This window comes from Physeter macrocephalus, chromosome 7 (assembly GCF_002837175.3).
Source record: "Physeter macrocephalus isolate SW-GA chromosome 7, ASM283717v5, whole genome shotgun sequence".
Lineage (NCBI taxonomy): Eukaryota > Metazoa > Chordata > Mammalia > Artiodactyla > Physeteridae > Physeter > Physeter macrocephalus.
Window position 1 is genome coordinate 117106399 of NC_041220.1, and position 11481 is coordinate 117117879.

The 11481-nt window shown below is 49.0% G+C and overlaps 1 protein-coding gene across 1 annotated transcript; it reads right to left on the reverse strand.

Moving 5' to 3' along the window:
- Positions 1–8626: 8626 nt before the first annotated feature.
- NEUROG2 (neurogenin 2) lies at positions 8627–10134 on the reverse strand. The gene is made up of 2 exons (XM_024119359.1): positions 9825–10134; positions 8627–9446 (listed from the first exon to the last, which is right to left on the reverse strand). The coding sequence occupies exon 2, from the start codon at positions 9443–9445 to the stop codon at positions 8627–8629; it is 819 nt and encodes a 272-aa protein (XP_023975127.1). The 5' UTR covers position 9446; positions 9825–10134.
- Positions 10135–11481: the final 1347 nt, after the last annotated feature.

An 11481-nucleotide genomic window follows, 5' to 3' on the forward strand; every position in this document is an offset into this window, starting at 1 on the left:
TAACACTATACAAAGGAGAGTACAGCTGCATATTATTATTTCCCACAAGATAGCAGAAAGGTTATGTGTCGTGAATGACAGAACTTCATACATACTTACATCTACATCAGCAGTGTGGAGAAATAAAATTAAAGTTTATTACAATAGAGAAAATGAGGACAGTGACACTATATGCTTTAAAAATAAAAATAGCTTTTATTACATAAGGTATGTAAAGTAGTCAAATTCATAGGAACAGAAAGAAGAATATTGGTTTCCAGAGGCTGGAAGGGAGGAGAAATAGGAGCTGTTGTTTGATGGGTGTAGAGTTACAATTTTGCAAGATGAAAACATTCTGGAGATTGGTTGCACAACACTGCAAATATACTTAAAACTACTAAGCTATACAGTTAAAAATGGTTAAGATGATTTTTAAAAATCACTCTAAGAATGGCTGTAGACTTTGAGGCATAAAGCTTTCTTGCATGGCCAAAAATAAAAATAAAATTGTCTTTTATAACAGAATCTTCAAACTATTCAGAGGTGAGCCACCAAGTTTTACAGACTTTTTTTTTTGGCTACAAATAAGTTATATAGTCTTCAAATAAATATACTTCTATATTAATCAAAGTGGGTTTTTATGATACAGCAACAACCTTCAAGTCTTCCTGGCTTTCAACTCACAAGTTTTTTTCTCCCTCATGTAACATCCACTGTGAGTTGAGGTGACTCACAAGAACCACCAGTCTTTATATGATCACTCAGAAGCCCAACGAGCTTTGATATGTTGGCCTCACCCTCTCAAGAGAAGAGGAAGATAGAGACCAGAGATGAAGCCCCACCCTACTGTAAGGGGCCTGAGCATGCCCGATAGGGTTAGAACATCAGATATTCATGGAGACTAGAAATGTCCTCCACAGTATCCCGCAGCAGGATTTTGTCCAGATGGAATGAAATGAAGTCACAGGCTTGGACTAAGAGTTTCAGAGTAGGATATAGATAGTACCAATGAAATTCTGTTTCCTGAAACATGCAGGAATATTGCCTAGTGTATATGGGAGGTGCTATCAGGACAAGAAATAGCAATACTCAAACAGTGATACAATGATGAAGGTCAATGGCTGACGGTTGTGACTGTTACAGATTCTGTGAGACAGTGAAGATACTGTGTGGTGTAATCATAGCTACCTTGTTTAATGTTATTTGGAGACTCCCAATCCCTTCAAATATGCTATCAAAATTCTAAAGTGTGTCATGAATACCAAAAAGTTGAGAAGCCTAACATTTATGAATACTCTTCTTTTAGTCCCTTACGAAAGATCTTATAACATCACTTGTTTTGCTGGGGTAGGAAAAGGGAACCACTGAACTTTGGTGTCTTTTTGGTGGAAAGAGATAGAACTAGCAATTATCTGGAGAGCTATGACCAGTAGTTGCCACCATAGGGATTTGCTCCAGCCTGCTTTGTAATGTGTTATCACCATTACCATCTTATACATGTTGTTATTATCGAAGACATGAGTATCTGAGAGATTCAGAGTAATGTGAAGGTGAGGGAAGTACTCTGGCCAGTGCCTTCATCAGTTCAGTTTCATCTTATGTAGTTTAGAACCATTTTGCTCTGAAAAAAACTCGAGGAAGTCTAGACAAGTCTCCCCAATGTAGGAGAGCAGAATGGTCTTAAGATTCCAGAACAGTTTTACTCACATAGAACTGAAACCCCTTTGAAATTATTTGCTCACAGAAAAATAAAACTCAGTTTTCACTACACTCTTTCTGATTCTTCCCGGAGTAAAGATGTCATATAGACTCTCCTAGATCTACTGAAAATGACAGGAACTTCTTTTGCAAAGCCATCAAGAGCTCTGTTGGCAAGGCTTGCCTGTGCAGTGCCCATGTCGTGCAGATATAGTGAAATCATTTCCTTCTAATTCAAGAGAAACACTGGATTTGAACGCAAAACTTTTGAGTTGCTTTAGTGCTCCACCAGCAAAATCATGTTTTCTTCTTTGTCTATTTCAAGCTGCTGCCATGGCAATTTTGAGTTAAGGAAGCTATTAGTTCAGATAGGTTTGATTCAGAAAAAAAAAACATTTTTGATCATGTTCTAGGCACTGTGAAATGAAAGAAGTATTAATGCATTAATACAATAGTTATCTAAAGTTTATGGTTAGACTTTTCTCTGTACAGTTTCAAAGGTTTTACCTCATTTGATTTCTTTTCCAAAATTATCTGGAAAGGCAAAAAAATAAATTGATCATATCCTCACAATGAATCAATCTTCTTGTACATGTTTGCATGTAGTGTTTCAATATATGTGAAAGATATGAAGAAAAACCACAAAATCAAATTAAAGTTATCCCAGAATCTCTCATTTTTAAATTATTTCAATGCATAGCAAAATTTATGTTACAGAAAGAAAGCAATGGCAAGCCCGTGGGGTTGTCTTTTGTCACACTGGCACTAGTTTGGCTTCTTTCTGCTATTCTTATACCAAAGAGGCAATAAACCCCCTTGAGAGTCATAGAGCTGCCTGTGGAGGCCTGACAGAGCATAGAAGCTTTTATGCCAAAATACAATGCACAAAGGGATCATAAACACATGTGAAAAGGAAGATGACCTCTTTGTCACAAGGAATTAGGCTTTATTGCAAGCTGCTACCCTGGAAACCAGCCCCCAGCTTTCTTTGCTTATTTTGAAGGTTCCTGTTCCCATATAACATGGACTTCAGCACTTTTACTTAATTGTTTCTAGATCAAATAAGATAGGTGAAAGACTTTGGTTCTTTGCTTCGTTGTTTAATGTCTCCAGGTATGCCTCCAGGTCCTGGAGTGAAGAGAATCAAGGAGAAGGTGGTAATGGAATCATTAGAAGGGAAGGATGAATGAAGAAAAATACTGGTGGCACAGTCTGTTCTACAATTCAACAAGATCAGAGAAGATATACACTTGGTTTTGAATCTTTGAAAGACCAGCTACAGTCCAAACAGCCTCTCTGGGAGATGTGTCCTTTGAAATAACTCTAACTTTTTGCCTCTTGATTTCTTACACCTCTGGAATTCGGTATACCCTGCAGTGTCTACCAGGTAACATGACTCTACAGGGGTATTGTCAAAGTCCAAACAAAATTAAAAGTATGCTTCCATTGGGAAAAATCTTGAATCCCAAGTCCTTCTATTTCGTAAGAAGTATGACTTTTGTGAGAAACTTGATATGAAGGAAAACGATTGCTTATACAATTACAGCCTTGAAAAGTAAAAAGGAAAGATAAGTAAAAAGAGAATTTACAATGAGCTAAACAACTATTGAAGCTCTGAGTCCAAAAGCTGGTGGGACACTTGAAGAATGGCCCGGGGTCCAGCTTGGTGAGATGTAGGGGCTCAGGAGGGCAATGGGACCCTGGTCGCGCAGGTGCTTCGCGGATCCCCCTTGGTTCCCGCCTGCGTCTCCCCGCCCCCGCCTTCCCGGAATCCCGGGCTTAGCGCCCGAGGAGGCTGAGCGTTTCTCCCACAGGTGAGACCTACCCAGGCTGGAGCGCAGAGCTGGCGGCTGTCCGGTTGCTCAGGAAGCCCCAGCCTCTCACGTAGCGTTCCTAGTCAATAATCCAAGTTGACTTTTCCCCCTTCGCGCTTGAGGGTCTGGAGAAGCTGGGTGAGAGAGAAAGCAGAGATGAAAGCAGAGAACTCCCACCGCCTAACCTCCTCCTGCGACCCCGGCACCGAGAGGAAAGAAAAACAAAACAAAACAAAAGTCATTTATTGTAGCGCACACACACCATCAGGACTCTTTCCCACTCCATCTTCCGACTCCCGCCACCTTGCAGGGATATAATAGCTCCGGCCACACTGGCTTTCTCGATCCGCTTTCCGGATGACTGAATTTCTTTGCTCCTCTCTCCTGCCGGGGACCATCTGAAACTGCCCCCATCTTGCGTTCCCAGGGGCCCTCCCCACCCGCCTCGTTTCCACTCGGGGACCAAAGAGCAGCTCACTTCGGCGTCCTCCATAAGACGAACCCCACCCAGGCTGGGTAAACCAAACTGGGAAAGGAAAAACGGGTGGGGGGCGAGGAGGACCGCTCCTGCAGACCTCGGCCCCGGCGGACCCCGGCGGGTGCCCACTGAGAGCCACGTGGGGAGGCCCCAAGCGAGGCGCACGCCCGCAAGGGCTTTGGAAAAGAGACTGCCGAGAACAATGAACCCTGGAGCACAGAGGGAGGTGGAGGGGGCTGAGAACTCTCGTCCTTCACCGCCTTCCCCCTTTGGGGACATTCCTTAGGTTTAATCATTAAAGTGGATCCTTTTTTAAAAGGAGGCAGGAGCTTAACGCAGCCGTTTCTGACAATCTGCCCCACACGCTGTCAGCGAAGTGAAAGATCTGGATCGAGCTTTGTTGCTTCGCTACCAATAGCAGACTTGGGGAGACCAAGCCTCCGATTTCTGGCCACATCAAAGCAGTGATTATGCAAATACCCATTTTTTTTTTTAAAGAATAAAGTGGAGGGGGAATTATTTATCAAACAATGAACCCCCTGCCAGGGCGGGAAACAATAGATCAGGCCAGATAGCCCTTCTAGCCCCGGGCTGGGGGAGCGGGAAGGGGGGCTGGTGCTGGAGCCCTCACGTTTTATTGGTCTAACCTAATTTCACTAATTCTCTTTTCACACATTTTTCTTTTGCGGATTCGGAGGCCAGGACTTTCACGCTCCCGAGAGCGCCCTGCGTTGGCGCGATTCAAGGGCTGCCTGCTTTATTTAATTAATACATTCAAAGCTCGCCTGGGACCCGAGAGCCTGAGGGTGGGGGAAAAGACCGAGGCCGGGCGTGAGGAGGAGGCGCTTTTAACGGGTTCCAGGTGTCGAGGCCCAGAAGTCACAACCTGCCCAAGGCTGTGCGATGCAGGGGGTGCAAGCGGCGGGCGGCGGCGGCGGCGTCTCGCAACTCCCTGCCTCTGCCTCGGCCCTGCCGCAGCCGGGAGCCCAGGCGACCCGGGCCGGAGGGTGGGCGCCGCAGAAGCGGGCGCTGGGCCTAGATGCGCTCCGCGGGTAACAGGACCCTCGCTCCCTCCCGGCCAAGGCCGCCCGGGGCCTTCCGAAGCCCGCGCCTCCGCCGGGCCCGCAGGGCTCTGCCCGGGAGGGAGCCTACGCGGCTGCTGCCCAGGTGCTGGGGGCTCCGGGAGCCCCAGTACTCCTCTCGTCCCCGCCTCGCCTGGCGGCCCACCTCTCCGCTTCTCCGTTTTCTCCTTGTTCGCCCTCAGATGGATTTGTCTTAGATCTGGTGAAGGAAAATCAGCCCTAAGACCTGGGCATGTCAGAACAAGTAAATACAATCAATGCCCGGAGCCTGGCGGCGCCGAAGCAGAGATCCACCCGGGCCAGGACCAACCCTCGCACCTCTCCGCGCTTAGGTAAACACGCCACCGCGCCCCTGGAGCTGGAAAGATCTGGCAGCTTTTGCGGTGTGGGACTGTCATCAGAACAACATCTTCATGGCCTTGCTTGAAACGGCTCTCAGCAGAGAGCTCCAGAAATAGAATGGCTTGGCTCAGCGGCCCACGAACCTGCTTGGTGCAGACAGACCAAGCTGGTCACAGGGCGGGAGGCGAATGGGTAAAATGGAAGAGCGACTACATTGCCTACTGCTGAAGCTTCGACCAGTAATTCTCATCCCTACAGGGGACGGGAGAGGACGACTGGGCCTCAACCCACAGGCTGCGGAGGTTGCAGTGGGTGGGGAGGAGAACTCCCAGCGCGAAGTGAGGCAGAAAGAACATCGTTCTTAACCGCTAAAAGTGATTAGACGCCATAAAAAATAATTGCACCTATTTAGTGTAAAATAGGGTCCGCTGTAGATAGCGGAGGAAAAGCCCGAGTGTAGATCACAGATGGGAGACGGAATTCCTGCCGTATATGACGTGATACTGGTGTGTAAGAGGACCTGCAAGCTCTTGCTGAACGGGTCTCTGGTCCTGGAGAAACTGCGCAGAGGTGACTGCTAGATTCAACTAGGTCGCAGGTTAAGTCATTAGGTGTATTGCCCATTACTCAAAACTATGACTATTGAACCCTCCCCCCATCTGTGCCTCTCCAAATAAGCTGTTAGGGTCACCACCTGCTTATAGGTTCCCACTCACCAAATGAGGTTTCCTGAGTACCTGCACCTGAAGATTTACCTCCCCAGACTTGTGTCCTGAACCTGTTTCCTTGGCAGGTTTCCAAAGGAAGCCTATAATCACCATAAAAGCATCATCACTAAATTAGCAGTTATTTGGCATTAAAACCGTGATTTTTAAAACTCTCATACTACGATTGCTTTGCTTGCTGGCTTGGCTTTTTAAATACTAGAAACATAAAGGTGAATGTACGAGAAAAATCACTTTCTCATATCAGATAATCGAGTGGCTAATAATAATAATACAATCTTTAAATTAGAAGGGGTTTTCCAACAGGTCTCCCTTACATCCAGAGATGAAAGCCAGACAAACCCTGGGTTGGTTCTTCCTTTTATTAAAAATGGAGTTATTGAGATATTAAACACTATTTTCCATATGGATGGAGAGGAAGAGCAGTTTCAGACAGACATCTCAGGAGAGTTTTCATTGCTTTATGGAGTGGAGGATTTGGCTCAAACCAGAAGCAGATATGACGTTCATGAGGGTGGGGGAGACAGTGAACAACCAACATTTCTTTACTGACATGATCTTTTTTTAGCTTGTGTTGTCCTGGACACCCTTCCCTAAGGGGCGTAAACCTAGAATGTGGTCAACCTTCACTTGGTCATCTTTGACCCAAGGCCAAAGGTCATTGATTTCTGCTTTGGAGATTGAGGTCCAAGTTACAGAGTTATGTACCCTGGAGATTAGGAAACCATTTTTGCTTTTTCTTTGAAGAAGTTGTGTGAACTATTTTAACAAAGATTGGATTGGCTAATATGAAATCAGCTTCCAATAATGAAGTTATAAATACTCAGTTGCATCACAGATGTTAGAACTGGAAGGGGGCCTTAGAGATCACTGTCCAATCCCTTTAGTTCACAGATGATAACTGAAGCTCAAAGAAGTGAAGTGTAAGAATCAAATTTCTACATAATCCACCAAGAAATTTCAACTTCACTGTTTTTTTTTTTTAACTTCACTGTTTTTTAAAATCAAGGTTTCTGAACATTGGCACTTATCATGACTTAATTATCATTAATTAAAATGATAATTATTAATTATCAAAATAAAATTATCATAAATGCTCCCCACTTTTTTTTTTACTAATCTGTTTGCTCCGAAATTGATTTCTTAAAAACTTAGTTTTGTCTGTATTGAGAGTTACATTTTTATATCAGTGTTAGTGTCTCAAATATAATTCAGCTTCCTGTGATTGCTTAGACCTTATGTGTCAGAGAAATCTCTACGCAAACATTGACAAAAAAATACAAGTACTCTACTCAATTTGACATTGGGAGAATTTCAGAAAAATGCAACTCATTCTTCTAAAAGCCACGTAAGCTGGAAAAAATTGTAATACAACACAAAAACTATGAAAATTAGATATTTTATTTATAGTTTAATCACAAGAACAATTTTCTTGTTCTTCCAAGAAGTAAATACATACTAGAATAAACTCTGTAGAATATACAAAAAATACATACTTTTCTCATGAAATTTTTCTTTATAATAAATAGAAGGAAACACGTGTGTGGCTGATCCTGATAATGCTCCGTGTCTGCTTAGGTTTTCAGCCTGTTGATTTATTTTTAATCTCTTGAAAGAATAGGGGAGTTCCTTCTCCCCTAAAAGGTCGAGATAAATAATACATGAAGCAATCCTCCCTCCTGATTTTTCCCTTTTCCTCCACATTTCTCCTTTTGATAGAGAGTTCAGCCTAAATTTCCACGCTTGCATTCAATCATTACAAAGCCTACAAATTATACAATGACTTCTAACCTGGCCCTCTAACAAAACAACTTTTTCCCCCTTATAAATCATAAGAGACAGATGGCAAAATGGAGAAGAAAAAGGAAAGAGAAGGGCAGGACAATAGGCATTGTGACGAATCTGGGAAACAGAACAAAGTGCACATCAGAGAGGGAAAGTTTGGTTTGACAGGTGAAATTCCCACAGCCCGCAGACAGCACTGGGAATAAAGCAGATGCCAGCCATTGCAAATCTGTGGATAATATTATTACCGGTAAAATCATTCAGATGCTAAGATACATTTCTTTCTACTCGACATTAACATCTCTACATAGAAGCAAGGTGAAGAGATCACAAGAACCAGTTGCATTCCCCCTGGGAGATTCACACGCACTGCACCGAGAGAGGGGAGGAGCGTCAGTCCGCTCTGCAAACTCTAGACATGCCACCTTCATCTCTTCCCAGCATCTTTTTAGCCTTAAGAAGTGCCCCCCCAAACTCTACCATCCTCTTTGACAATAAGCTCCATCACACCAATAAATTAGAGAGCCCGTCTGAATTAAGGAAACCCTTCGCCAAGGAAGGCAACAAACAACCCAGGAATCATAACGGCTACACCTGCTCTGAGTAGTGAGATCGTTTCTGGGGCATGGAAAGCGGGGTCAGGAGAGGGGTGGGAGGAGGGTTTGAACGGGGACAGGAAAGGGTAGCCACTAAGGCCTGGCGTGGGTAGCAGAGATGGAGGCTCTAGATACAGTCCCTGACTATGGGCAGGTGAGGTGCGTAGCGGTGCTTGTCGGGAGGTGGGGACTGCCAATAGTCCATGTCTGAACCCGCCGGGCTGGCAGGAGATAAAGTGCAGCTGTAGGGAGAGGTGGAGTTGGAGGAGGCGGAGGAAGACGGCGCGGGGCTGTTCGTGCAGCTCCACGTCGAGGCAGGCGAAGGGCTATCTCCGCTGTTGCTCAGGGCGGCACTAGAGCCTCCGGGGCTCAGCAAGACGGCCTCGGAGAAGAGCGCCCCCGGCAGGCCGCCGCCGCCGCCGCCGCAGTGGTCAGCCAGGCGCAGTGTCTCGGTGAGCGCCCATATGTAGTTATGGGCGAAACGCAGGGTCTCGATCTTGGTGAGCTTGGCGTCCTCGGGGAACGTGGGGAGCACCTCACGCAGCGCGTCCAGCGCCGCGTTGAGGTTGTGCATGCGGTTGCGCTCGCGGTTGTTGGCCTTCAACCTACGGGTCTTCTTGATGCGCTGCACCGTCTCGGCAGTCTTGGCGCCGCGAGAAACGGCCCGCGCCCTGGAGGGGCGCCGCTTGCAGTCGTGCACCAGACCCAGCAGCCGCGCTGGCCGGCAGCCCTCGGCCCCTCCCGGCGAGCCAGCCCGCGCCCCGGCCCCGGCCCCGGCCCCACGCTGCCGACGCGCCCCGCCCGACGCGCCCAGCTCCTCCTCTTCCTCCTCGTCGGCGCTGGAAGATAAGGGGGTCAGAGCCGCCGAGGCGGGGGAGGCCGAGCCGAGCAGCACCAGCACGTCCTCTTCCTCCTTCAACTCCAAGGTCTCAGACTTGACGAACATCCTGGAGAATAGAGCAGAGAGGGAGAAAGAACCAAACGAGGTGTCAGTATAGAAGCAGAGGCATGTTCATGGTGTCACCGGGAAGTACTGCTGCGCGCACCCGAGAAGACCCCCCTCGGAACGGCGCCAAGGAGGAAGGTAAATTGGGGAGGAAACCCCTCCAGTGCTCCCCAAGCTCAGGAGCGCCCCTTGTTGTGACCCCGTCGCCAGCCAGCTGAGTCCCGAACTCTACCGGCCGCCCTGACGGCTGTGTTCCCGCCCCGGAAAGGGCTGCGGCCCCCGTGACAAAGATTCTGCGCGAGCGAAGGGCGTTCGGGCGTGGTGGGCCGGAGTGCGGGAAACACCCTTCCAAGTTGGAAGCCGCCGCGCGGATACTTACTTGGTTCGCTCTCTAAATGTACCTCGGCGTCGCTATTACTTTGGCGTCTGCTGCGATTCTCCGAGCAGCCCGGAGCGCAGTGCTGCCCCTTCTGCTGCCTTGGAAGCAGCGGGCCTGGCGCTACTGCGGCGCGGCTCCGCGGGGGACCTCTCCGTCGTGCGAGTTTGCCAAGAGCCCCGGCGGCCGCGGCGACCCGCCCGGGTCTCGTGTGTTGTGCTGGTGGTGCGTGTCTGTCTGTCAGTCAGTCCCCGGCCGTGCGGCTCCTGGCACGCGACTCCCAGGCACTCCAGTTAAAGCGAAGCTGCTTGTGGTTCAGTGGCTGCGTGTCTGGCACACGACTCTCCTTAAAACCCCTTATATACCACCAAGAAAACAATCGGATCTCTGGCACGCGACTCCCAGGCACTCCAGTTAAAGCGAAGCTGCTTGTGGTTCAGTGGCTGCGTGTCTGGCACACGACTCTCCTTAAAACCCCTTATATACCACCAAGAAAACAATCAGATCTGCCCCCGGGGCCCCCATCTCCCCCCATCCGCGGCCGCCGCCGCCTCCTCCCCCTGTGCCGGCCCCCCTTCTCCCCCGCTTTTCCCTCCCCGGCTTACTCTTTTCATTGCATTATCATCATTCATTTCTTTCTCTTTCTTCACCCACTTCCCCCCTTCCCTGGCCCTGCCATCCATCCTCCTCCTCCCATCGCCCCCCCTTCTCCCCCTTTATCTAATCAGCATAAAATGGTTCTAAAGCTCCTGCTGGAGCTCGAGGCTGCGGTCGGAGTGCTGAAGCGGTGGCGGCTGCACCGGCTCAAGCTGCGGCTGTTGTCGCCGCCGCTGCCCATTGTGATTGGTGGCTCGCGCTCGGCTGGAGCGTGCCGCTAATTTATTAATGAATGGAGGTCGCGAGGCGCAGCTGGCCAATCAGGGCGCCCGGGACTCCGGGAGGCCTGCGAGCCACGCGCACCGGAGCCCGCTCCCTTTCAGCGGCTCATTAGGGGCCGGGGCGCCGGGTGCCGGTGGGGAGACCAAGGCGACCGCCCCCGCCCGGGGTCCTTGCGGCTGCACCCCACCCCCGCCCCGACGCGCGCGCGCGCACCGCACCGGGCACTGCCCGGCCTCCTAGCTCCCGGACGTCGGGATCCGAGGAATTAGTTAATGGGGGTCAGAATCCCGGGGAAAGCAGTTAGCCCTTTGGTGCTGCCGGACGTCTCTTGGCAAAGCTTCTTAGGAGCTGTATCAAATAGTAAACTATTTAAAAACGCTTTCATTTGGTTAAAGGAGGAATGGGATTTGGATGAGGAGCTGTGGGCACTTGGTGGGCAAGCGTGTTTAGGTTCCAGAAGGACTGACGTGGGAGGATGAAGAGAGAGGAGATTGGAGGATTCATAGGGGCGTCTCCTGCCAGGGCAGATAGAGTAGGGGAGCAGCTGATAGGCTTTTAGGGGATGTGAGAATAAAAGCACTCACTTATGAGAACGAAAAGGGACCTCCTCATTTTACATGTGACACACTGAGGCTCCAAGCACGGATATAGGTTTTTGGTCTGCTGGGGGTGGGGGGCGTTAGGGTTAACCCCAGTTTATGGCGGGGCGGGACAGCAAAGAGGCTTCCTGCGTGGGGGCCAGGGGGAAGAGCGGCCGACTCGCAGCTCCCTCGAGCGAATG

What these genes read in the sequence shown, in the direction of transcription:
- NEUROG2 (XM_024119359.1), bottom strand. Translation starts at nt 9,445, where the DNA reads ATGTTCGTCAAGTCTGAGACCTTGGAGTTGAAGGAGGAAGAGGACGTG.